Source organism: Aptenodytes patagonicus, chromosome Z, assembly GCF_965638725.1.
Source record: "Aptenodytes patagonicus chromosome Z, bAptPat1.pri.cur, whole genome shotgun sequence".
Classification (NCBI taxonomy): Eukaryota; Metazoa; Chordata; class Aves; order Sphenisciformes; family Spheniscidae; genus Aptenodytes; species Aptenodytes patagonicus.
This window is the reverse complement of record NC_134982.1, coordinates 40584962-40596839: the sequence shown is the minus strand read 5'-3', so window position 1 is coordinate 40596839 and position 11878 is coordinate 40584962. Positions and strand designations below refer to the sequence as shown.

Sequence of the window (11878 nt, the reverse complement as noted above, 5' to 3'; positions counted from 1 at the left end):
TCGTGGTGCGGTTCCCGGGCTCCCAGCTTCATGACTGCGCGGAGCGGGGAGCCAACACCATGCGAGGTAAGCGGGCCTGGGGGCGGCTCTCTTCTGGGAAAACTGCTGGGAAAGGGGCCGGGGAGGAGGTTTCGTGCCGGGGGAGAGGGTCCGAGGGAGAAAGTTGATGAGTCGCGCCCGCCCGCCGGCGTGGCTGTTCGCGGCGTGTTCCCCGCAGCCGCGGGGGAACGGGGGCCAGCCCCAAGTACCCTCCGCGGCAGGAGGGTGGGGGGACACCCCCGACGTACCTGTGCGAGAAAGCCCGGCGTCGCCCTGGACCGCAGCGGGCAGAGTGGGAGGGAAGGGGCAAGTGGTTGGCGGTGTCCGTGTCGTCAAGTCCCCACCCGCAACTGTCCACGGGGCGCGCTCGCCCTCGGCAGGTGGCCCGTACCGCAGGACCCGACTGCCTCTTGGTCCCGGGTCGCTGCCAGCACGGGGAGGGGCTCCCCATTCCCTCCCCAAAAGTTGTTCTCGGGACTTTTTCGCTGGCTTCGCCCTGTTCCCTAGCCGACATGTCGCCTGGGGGGGGGGGGGGAAGGGCACTTCCCCGGGGGTTGCTAATGGGGCGGGAAGGGTTGCGCTGTCCGGGACCCCATCCCTGTGCACCCAGCTCTCTTCCGCGGCCCCCCGAGCCAGTGCCCCCTGCGCAGCCCTATCTTGGAGGGCAGCCAGAGCCTCCCCCAGGGCTTGCAGCCCCACCCGGTGAGGGTCCCGCAGGAGAGCACAGAGCATCCCCAGCGGCGGGATACCCCCAGGCATGCAGAGCTGCCGGGTTGCTTGTCCTGAGGGTGCCGCTGGGGCTGGAGAGGGGCTGCGTGCTGTGGCTGGCACGTCGGACACCTAAGTGGGTGCGGAGGGGTGTGGGAGACGTGGGAACGCGTTGTTTCCGCGTGTCCCAGGGCCAGACTCCGCTGGGCCCCTTCAGCGGGTCAGGCGAGCACCGACACCGGGACGAGAACAACCCCCGCAGCCCCGGGCACCCGGGTTGCGCGCCTCCTCCGCCCTCCATCTTCCACACTCCCCTTTATCGCCCAGTTCTTCAGCCCGGTCGCTTGCCTTACACACGGCGTGGTAAAGGGGCAAAAAGTAGTTTTGCCCGGGGTGTGGGGAGGGAGGAGGAGGGCTTACGAGGAGCGGAACACGCTCGGCGTTGACAGCGACATCGCGCGCAGATTTCTTGGGTCTCCGGTTTGCTTTAATGAATGAGGACGCACACGCTAGAAACAACTTCTAGCTAGGATTTCCTGTTGTGGGATATCGGCTCTAGTAGCTGCGTGCGTTAACGGCGCTAACAAATCACGCGTGTCTGTAATTTTCTTTAAAGGCATTGTAACTTTAACATTTGTGCAGAGAAATGCGCAAAAAACCCCCTCTTTCCCCCTGCGTTCTTAGAAGATAGGGTGTTCGCTTTGGGGCATCTGGCAAGAACTTGCTAAACAGTATTTGTCTTTCATAAGAGCAACAGGAAACGGAGAGAAAACTCTCAATTCTGTAAAGCGGTCCCTGTTGCAGCTTTGCTGCCTTCTCGCCCCCCGCCCCCCCCCTCCTCCCCCCCTTCCCCGAGCGCCGCCAGTGCGAGCCGAGCAGATCAGTGGGGCTCGGGGGTTATTTTCGAAACGTGCCCGTCAGTGCCCCCTGGGCAGGAGCCCCGTCTCCCCTTTTCCGGGCAGTTCGTCCACCCGAGCCACAGCCACCCACGCTTCTCCTCCCCCGCCTCGGGGCGGCCCGTGCTGCTGCGGTGCGCAGGAGCCCCCCTTAACAAGCGCGAAGTGAAGCGTCGTCCCTCTCCTCTGACCCTTTCCTTTAAAACAAGATCCAGGGCGGCCGAGCGGTCCTGGGCTGGGAGAGGGAGGCGAATCTCTCCGCACACCTGGCGGCATCGCTTGCGGGATGTGCCCCTGCTCCGCAGCCGCCTCTGCTGCCCCTTAAGCTGTGCTATCAGCCACTGTCCGTGAAGAGGTGCTGCTCTGCCCTTAGGATGCAAGTTTATGTTTGCGTTCTATTTAGGCTTGCTCAATAGGGAATTTACGGGTGGGGGGAAAAGGCTGGGATGGAGGGGGGCGAAAAACAACAAACAGGCGACTTTCATCCTTGTGCAAAACTCATGTGCAAGAGTTTACCGAACTGATGCTTTACATCAGGTGTACGTCGAGACAAGAGCAGCGCTTGACACCCCCTTGAACAAGAACATTATATGCTAATAGAGCATCTGTCCATTGCATTTGTGGCTTTCCTAATAAAAGAAATAAATGTGTATCACAACAGATTGTGAGCTGCCATGAATTAATGCTTTTAGACAGCTGTAAGCCTTTTTGTGAAGGTATAGTTGTTTTCAACTGTGTTATATTCACTGTCGGGTTTGAAGGAAGAAGCTTTATCTCTTGTACATGTGAGCTCTTCCCCCAAACTTTCCCAGCTGAGCTGTGATCCTTCTAAGCTGCAGTTGATGCACTCAGCCCAACATGCCTGGGATGTGCAGGGGTTTCTGTGGTTGCTTACCTGCTCCACACTGGAGACAGAGGCCAAAGAGCTGAAAATATCCAGCCTGTGTTACTGCCTGCTGCATCCCAGAGCAGTGGGCAGTCACAGGGGCTGTTGGTCATCCCCATTCCATGGAAACACAGCTAGCTTTGGGGCACACCTCAGCTGTCGTGCCACTACGTTATAGTCATTGGTCATGTCCTATGCAAAATCATAATTCCCTGTACTTCATATCCTGGTTTAAATCCCTTTGAGGATACATAGCCATGCTGACTTAAAGCGGAACAATATTCTGGTACAGGAGGCTAAGCACTTGTGCTTTTGGTGCTCTTACTGTCCTGGTAGGTCCAGGTATTTCCCTCTGAACTGGGAATGGAAGTTTTGGAAGTTGATTACTTCTATACCTATGTTTTATAGAGGCAAACATAGGTACAAAAGAATGACATTTACAATGAGCATTCATCACGGTCTTCCTTCCACTTGTCCCACTCCTGCCAACACCCTGTGAGGGGGTTAGGAACATAGAAGGTGTACTTAAGTATATTTTTTAGAAAAAGAGGACTGAAAGTGCACTAAAATTATTGTGCTGCTTAAGTAAAAAAATAAAAACTACATTTTTTTATCTTGTAATTTAATTTTTGTGGAACTGATTTGTAAAGTTTAAAGCTGTTACAAATTAGTGAATTCTGTATATAATGCAGCTGATATGCAAACATAAAAAAATTACCAAGTGGCAAAAAGCCAATGTCAAATCACCTAATTTTACTCTGGGCATGTGCTACCTGTACACACACAAAACCGAAGTTTGTGATCACACTTATTTAAGTTGTGAAAGTGGCATTAAAGCAGTTATACAGAGTACCCCTTTCATTGAAAAAGTAATATTTAAGCTTTCAGTTGGGAATCTTACTAAAAAGCTTTATCTTTTATGTTTTAAAGAAAAGGAACTCCACAAAACCCTGAAGCCAAGGTATTTGAGAAGTTTTTCTGTGTAGTTTTCTCTTGTAGGTGTCAGGACCAAGCAATGATACATATTACATAATTTTACAGTTATTCTGTTTTCTTAGCATCACTGAAATATTTGTAATCAATTAGGATTTGTTTGATTCACACCTTCCTATCTGCAGTATTGCTGAGAGAGCTTATTAAGTAACGTGTAAGAATAGTCTGGATAACTGAGAAAGTTCTCCTTAATTTAATAGATGAGTGCAGGGAATCTTTATATGCTCATTAAAGCAAAAGAAACTTATTTCACAAGTTATTCCAGGAAAAATAAATATTACTAAATTTGGAATATGTAACATTAATATCCTAAAATATGTCAATGAACACATTGACTATTTAAAGCAAAGGTGGTAAGAGAGAAGCAATACTGATTTTGACAGACTTAGGACCCTAACCCACCACAGCAAAACATATTTGTCATCACAGTGTGGTGCGTCCAGCTACTACTTACCTGAATAACATTATTGACTTCATTGAGACTTCTTGACATGTGATGGAACAGGAGTTTCTGGTGTTAGGCCTTTGAGGGTTGAATGTTAACAAATGTCAGTAAATGCTTAGAAAATCATGAGTCAGTAATAAACTATTACTGTGTTACATAATAAAAAATACAAATGTGTATAGTTGATATAGACTGATACCTCTCTAGAATGAACAAAAATCAAACCTGAAGTGTGACAGCCTACTTGTACCTCTGCTATACTTTTACTTTGAATTGCACCATATTTACATTCCAGAGGGTATCTTGCATTTATCTTTGATTGTTGTATTATGCCACAGTGTTGGGGGCAGGAGGGGAGTACATAATGAAAGTTCATCAACAGAAAACTATCTGGTTTAATATCATTAGAATTTTTACCAGAGAAAAGATTTTTTTTTTTTAATGAGAAAATTGTTTTTTATGGATATGTCTGGTGACCTGTAATATGACAGTTAGTGTAAAAACTATGAAAATATCATGTGCATTAGCTGGAAACGGTTTCTTTTTTGTGGTATGGAAAATGTCTGACATCCACTATTGGCCTTTTACAAATACAGTGACAAGCAATAACTTGGTATGATTTGCCCATTTGACAACACAATCATGATTGCAAGTAGAGATCACTTAATTTGTGTTTTGTGATGAAAAACTGTATTAACATTTTGGGGGAAAATATACCAGGAGAAAAAAAAAATATGTCCTGAGTAAACTGGAGGTCAGAATTCCTGTTTAAAGTGTACTTGTGCTAACTAGTGGAAAGTCTTTAGGGTGCTATCATGGGTACTACTGTACATGATATTGACATGTGCCCATTAAGAAACGTATGGATGAAGTATACCTTCAACAGTACTGTGTGTTATTAAACAGTTCCAGGAACTAGGATCTGCCATAATATGGACACTGGTTACCTGATACAGGAAAACAAAATTAAAGGAGTGAAAGATTCCCAAGCTATCCAAGAAATCATTTTCCTTCCTCTCAAGCAATGCAGTGAATTCACAGAAATCAAGGTCTGTGCTGTAAAATTGAAGAATGTGTGCTTTGTAGCTGAAGACAAAAGATGTGCACAGGAGTAAATATTGATTGACCTAACCATCAGATGAATAAAAATGAGCTTTACCAGTGCACCAGTATAATGGGTTATGTTAACTAGCCCTTTCGTAGTCCATATGCTGCCCTTTCAACCCGCGACCCTATCTATTGAGCTCTTAATGAGGGAAACCACAGGTGTTACAACGGCATTTATGGTAAATCAGGCTAAATATAATAGTTGTATAAATAACCAGTTGTAGTTACATAGGACGAAAGGGAAATTATTGAAAAGAAAAAAAAAAGAAAAGAAACTTTGAGCATTACTACACAATCATGAGGTAACAGTAGTGTGTTAGTGGTTACGTGTTGTTTTACACTTCTTAAGACGCTGCCCTAGATCACTTGCTGTTGAGCTTAGTAATAAACCTGTTAAATCAACTTCAACCAAAGCGTAAATTTTAAGAAACCTGATCCATTTGAATTTAAAATGAGTTTCTTTAAAGAGCAATTTTAACAGCTTTGAGCATTTAGCACAGTTGGGGCTTTCCATAATGACTTTCATAGACAAACTATAGATGTCAAAATGTTGTTCTTTATGCTTTGTGTTTATAAAGTTCAATGTTGTTGTTCCTTCCGATTCTGTATGCAGTCTGGGCAAAGTCTGCAGTGCAGCTTTGAGAATAAGACATCACACAGTGTCACTGGGGGTGGCAGACAGAAGGTGCCTTTTGGTTTGTGCCGTTTTCCTGTTTGTTTCTAATATTGCTTTCATGAGCATATTAAAAACTCTGATTTATGCACAGGATTGAGAATAGAATACAGCTGTGGTGGCCTGGTCCTTGTTTGACTGAACAACTCTTACTCACTTGAGTGGTCCTATTGATGAGACATTTGGTCCTCTGTATTTTTGCTGTCTTGGAACTATTTTTTATAAAGCAGAAATGCTCGCGCTTAACTTTGCCAGACACATTCTGCTGGAAATTTATGCAAACAGAATGACAGCTGTTTCTGCCTCTGCTACAAGTATATAGGCTAATTTAGTTTGACATAAGTGTTGTTATTATGCTGTTAATGATGAATTATTTTGATGAATTGTCAATTACAATGCATCTACACAATTTTTAAGGAAGATAGACGCTTTTATTGCTGCACAAAAATGCAGTAAATTTTAAAAATCATATGTTTATCTGAATCTGGATCATGGACATTTAAAACCACATACTCATTAAAGAGTAAATGTCAAGTAATTATGCTTGCTTGACAGACAAACTCATTTTGAAAGAGTTTTCCTGTTATCATGGGCCTTGTTTATGCAAGTAGTTCAGTTAGATTTGATGGGACTACTCACATAAATAAAGCAAACTGAATTTGAGGCTGTTTGTTCTGTGTGCCTTTGAAACCCGATGACTTGGGACTGTAAGAAACATGAATGATTATAAAGGCTTACAGGGAATCAACGTTGTAAGGAGCATGCTGTGTTAAAAAATCTTCTTGCCCTGAAATTTCAATAAAATCACCTTCCACTCCTAACTGCCTACTACTCTTTGGTGCTTGAATATAGCTGTTGGCTTGGCTGGAAATTCATATTTGCTGGAAAGAGATGTTGGTAAATATGCTACTTGTTTTCTCAGCTAATGCTGATGTATAAAAAGTATTCAAAAACATTGATCTTCTGCCAATTATCAGTAAATTACTTTGTTTCATTGTTATGCTTATGCTGATTGCTGTGTTGCCGCTGGTAAATAGTGGCCCAACGAATCTTTAAGTAAATATTAAGAAAATACATACATTTGTAATATATTTAGGCATGAATATGCTACACAGGGTAATAAACATTTTAGCATGTCTAAAAAAGCAGTATGATTTTAAGAGTAATGTTGACGATTATTATAAAGTCAGTCTTTAAAGCTTTCTGTCTGCTTATAGATGTTCTTGAGGTGGTCTCACAGTTAACTGATTCCTTTTAGTTATCCATGGACACTTAGAACGTTTCCTGAACACAACAAACACCTTTCACACCAAAATTATTCTTTTTAAGATTCTTATTTCTGCTTCATTAATCCACGGTAGCCATAAGTGACTTTGTCCTTCAGAGTAATACTTCCAAACAAGACATGCGTTCCCATTGCATTTAATTTTTTCACTCTCTGAAGCAATCCTTTAGACTAAAAATGTCTTTACTCTTACAAGTGATATGTATTATGAGGTTTTTTGAGTGAAGGTGTTCATGGGGGGAAAAAAAGCTAGATCAAAAGAAGACAAAGAAGTTGTTAAATTGCAGTTTAGTCTACTGTCACAATAATGAGCTGTCAAGAGGGTAGCATATTATGTTTTGGAGCAGGTTGTTGTTGGTCTCAGATGAAATTATGGTTCTCCTAAAATAAACTTCAAGTGTAAAAAGTGAGGACAAGGCTGTTTATAAATAAGCAACTCTTAAATTACCATTCCCACTACAACAGGAGGCAAAGTGTGATAGGCTTTATGCAATTTGATAATTTGAGGAGGTTAGATTATTTAGTGTGCATTACACATTGAATGCTTACACTTGTTTGAAAGATATTTGGAAACTATAGACCCAGTCCTGGAGTTGATGGCATGTTTCTGTTTGTTAGCTAGCAGAGTGAAAACTGTGGAGCAAACCATTCTCCAAAAGATTTATTGGAAATGAGAATCTTTTTTGGAGGAGGACAGCTTAGTGAATTTACTATATCTGAACTGTATAAAACTGAGTTTAACAAAATTAAGGACAATATTTTCATTAAAAATGTTTCAAGACATTCATGTGTGGTGTTGTCTGTTTCCTTCTTGAAAAATATGGCTGATTTTACTAGGTGATCATAAACTGCTGCCAGTTAACTTTTTGATTTAAGAGCCTACCACAAGAGTGCTTTTTGGATAACCTAACACTACACTGCTAGCACATTTTTCCTTGATCGCTTGTACACTTCCACAGTACAGCACCAATTTTGCTTCTCAAAACAAGATGGAAAAATGAAAGTTAATGTTATATTTCAGGTCCTGACTAAGTAGTGAAACAGGTGCTCTATTGTTTCATTTCTTATTTGTCTGGAAGAAGAATGAAGCAGCAAACTGGCTTTGAAAAGCATTGCTTACTTCAATGCACGTTGTTTGGGAGATTTTGTACAATATTTATACAATTAACTGTATTTGGTATTTAATTGGAATGAACTAAAAGAAAGGAGAGACCATGCACAGGAACTGAGACCAGATATTCAGATGCAGTGGGAGCACAAATATGAACAAACGCAGCACAGTCTAGTGGCACAGAGAAGTAATGGCACTAGGGGAGAGATGTATTAATAAGGCACAGTGCCATTCGGCGATTTCAGCTTTGTGAAGAAAAGAAACTTTTCTTTTGGAGAAGGTTCCACTGATGACCAAGCAGAGATTATTTTAGTTTGTTTAGGAATTTATATTAAAACTGTCATTGCTTTCTTTCAGTGCCTTTGTGAAAATTATTCAAGTACTGATTATTACTAGTGTCTGTCAGCAAGCCAGACTTCTCCTTTTAACAACACAAGCCATTCTCTCTATACCAATACATATGGAAATGGAAATGTGATACAAGAAATATCAGCTTAACTGTTTTTTTAATGTATGGAAACCTGTAATATATATCATCCTATAGATAGTATGTAAGCAGTATTGCACCAGTAATTTTTGTTAGATGTGCTAACTAGAATAGTGGGAGATTTGCATTTAAAATTAATGTTGCTTTATATTGAAAAAAGTAAAAAATAGCAACGCTTTTACTAAACTTTCTCATTCAAAAATCTATGTATTCTAAATAATCTAAATTTATATCTAAAATAATGAGGATTAAATAGGATGAACTACAGCCACACATAGATAAAACAGGTTTCATTTATTTGAATGGGATGCACTTTACTGAGGAATCACCATTGTTAATATATACTAGTTTCCTCTTAGCCATAGCCAATTTTGGAAAATTCAGATTATATTAATCTCTCAAACGATTAAGTAGGAATAAGGAGGAAGATTAAAACAACAATGTCAACAGAGGCAAAGTACGGTTGATTAACACCCATTGAGAATAACTCGAACTACAAATTGTTCCATAGCTTAAAGAATGTCAACATCATGTTCCACTACAATTTGCAAAGCAGTTCTACATGCTTATGAAAGTAAATTCCTGATTCTGAACTGGTCGAGAATAAAGGCATTACCAGTGTTGTGGTAGCTGTTGCAATATTAAAGATGAAATTTCAAAAGTATCTAGTGACAACCATAATTTAGCCATAATTTAACTCATAATTAATGTATTATTAAAAAAAAGGAAAGAAATTGCAGAAAACTTTGCATGCAATATCTACTCTGACATATTGAGAAGCAACAATTATCACACAAAGATTTCTGGGGAAACTGTTCATATGTGTCAGTATTTCAAGCAAATGTATGTTACAGTATATTACATAAACTGAGTGAAATCTGTCTGCAGAGCTGTGGTTGATCCAAGCTGTATCTTTAATTTTGAAACAGAATTCCCTATAGGCTCGGCTGGAACGCTTTACTGTAAAATTAATGGTACAATATAGCTCATTGGTTGTTTACAGTCTACTGATTCTCAGAAGATGGGAGAGCTAAACAATACTATCACTTTGAGTTCAGCGAATAAGTGGGGAGAGAACTTGCACTGTCTTAATTCAGGTGCCTACGCAGAAGTTGCTTTCTTCATTTATCATTGATTTGAGTTTGCCAAAATTCCAATTTTTTTTTTTTTTTTTTTTGTAGAAGGCCATTTACCAAGATGTGTTCTAAATCAGCAATTGCTACAAACTCTAGTGGGAGTGCCACGAAGAACAGGACACTAAGTAAGACCTTTTGCAGCAAGCCATTTTCAGGCTTCAACAGAATTTAGGAGAAAAAGATTGTGCCAGCTGTATCATAAAACTGAAGGAGAGAAATACATGCTTTCAACAGGGAATTTAAGCAGGTGCAAGAGAAAACGGGGAGGAAAAAAGGATGGCGAATTTGGATAAACAACAAACTACATAGAAAGGGTGCTGTTTTGAAAGAGAGAGGGTGACGTGGAGGAAGTAGGTGGAAATGTAAAGGAAAAGAACAGAATATAAAAAGGAAGAGTGAGGAGATGGAAGGTTTTTTTGATGTGAACGGTCCTGTACTACAAAGTGCTGGACTTTCCGATTTCCACTTATTACAGGCAGAGTTAGCTACTGTAGGTACGCTGTTAGAAATGAAAGAAAGAGAGAAGTGGAAGTAATAGAAAAAAGGAGTGAAATAAGGAAAAGAATGAATGTACAATATGAATGTATTCATTGTGCTACTTTCTATTACTTGGTGTTGCATGTAGATTTGTTGTAATGGGACTTCAAACTATTTGGTATTCAGCTAAATGCTAACATGAGACATCCGCTCCCATTCATTTCACTATGTATATCCAGAGCTCTGCTACTCAGGAGTGCTGCAAGTTGGAACATCACACATACAGTTATGTAAGCTGTCTGTACAAGCTTGGCATCCACTGCACTTCAGCCAAGTTAGTAATTTGCAAAATTAAGATGTCATTTGCAAAATACGTCCAAACCTGATCTTTTTAAACTCTGGATCGAATCAAATCAGGGGGTGGAGTGGGGTGGGGGTGGGGGGTGTTCTATCTTTCTGTTATTTTTCTGTCCCCTATTCTTTCTTTATATTTTTTCAGTTACTTCTGTTAAAAAGCAGTACACTCAGAAAAGTCCTTGACACTAAATTTTATTCACTTGTTAGAAAATATGTTATTCGTTCATTAAACCGTGCATCATACATGCCCGTGTATTACAGAAAGATGTTTTGTTCTTTCCACCCTTTTTTCCTTTTGGTTTATCTTTGTTTGGGATATGCTGTAAGGAAGAAATAAATGGTTTGTTAAATCTTGGCCTGGCTACATCTCCATCATGTACCTCTATTACATTTGTATGCCTGTAGCCTTGGAGATAGAAGAGGTGCTTGAGAGATGAATCTCTGCTTCCCTAGTACTGCTTGGTTGCCAGCACCTGCTCTTTCTCTTGCCTGGCAAAAAAAATTTTTTTTTTTTTAAACAATCGATTATGTAGAGTTCACCTAATTCATATAACAGGCTTTTGGAGACAGTGGAAATGTGTAGCAGTGAAGAGAGAATGTCCTATCTGATTGCAGCAAAACATTTTTTTGTAAGATAGAAATAATGGCTTTGGATCTTTTCTCCATGCTCAGAAGATAAAGAGAAACAAAGACTGCTCTTATGATGCTCTCCATTTCTCCAACACCAGGATGATTTTTAAGTATATACCCTTGACTAACTTTTCCTTCTGTAGCAGCCCCATGGAGCTTATTACAGAACCAAACAATTGCAGAACTCTCAATAACGAAAGAGAAAAAGGAAATCTGAATTTTTGGAAAACTACTCTGGTAGCGTAGGAGGTTCATTTACATGAATTCTCTGCTTTCCCACCTCCCCCCTGTAGTTTTCTGTAAGCCTTAAGCATAAAACAGGCAGAGAGCCAAGCTGTCATCCGTTAACATCTATTTCATCCTTTCTCAGGATCAGTTGAGCTAGAGGAGGGTATATGTCTCAGAGGAAAGTCTTTATGCTATTACTGAAATGTTTAGGAATGCATCAGATTTTGACCCAGTGTTAACCTACGTTATCTTTTGGGCAGAAATGAGCAGCAGGATAAAATAATTTCAGGCAGACAAATGCTATTAAATGCATATTGTGATTTTTCATAATCTCCAAAATAGCATTTTTTATGTATGCTTCACTGTGGAGCAAGTCAAAGGATGAACTTCTAGTTTACTGTCAAGAATAATATAAATGGT

The 11878-nt window shown here is 40.9% G+C and overlaps 1 protein-coding gene across 2 annotated transcripts in view; it reads left to right on the top strand.

The window, feature by feature from the left end:
• The first annotated feature begins 20 nt into the window (after window positions 1-20).
• The window catches only part of RORB (RAR related orphan receptor B), a 191666-nt gene continuing 179808 nt past the window's right edge, over window positions 21-11878 (top strand). For both annotated transcript variants that reach the window (XM_076363121.1, XM_076363120.1), the window contains exon 1: window positions 21-66. In XM_076363121.1, the coding sequence (XP_076219236.1) occupies window positions 60-66 (7 nt within the window). In that variant the 5' untranslated portion in view covers window positions 21-59. The remainder of the gene's footprint in view (window positions 67-11878) is intronic.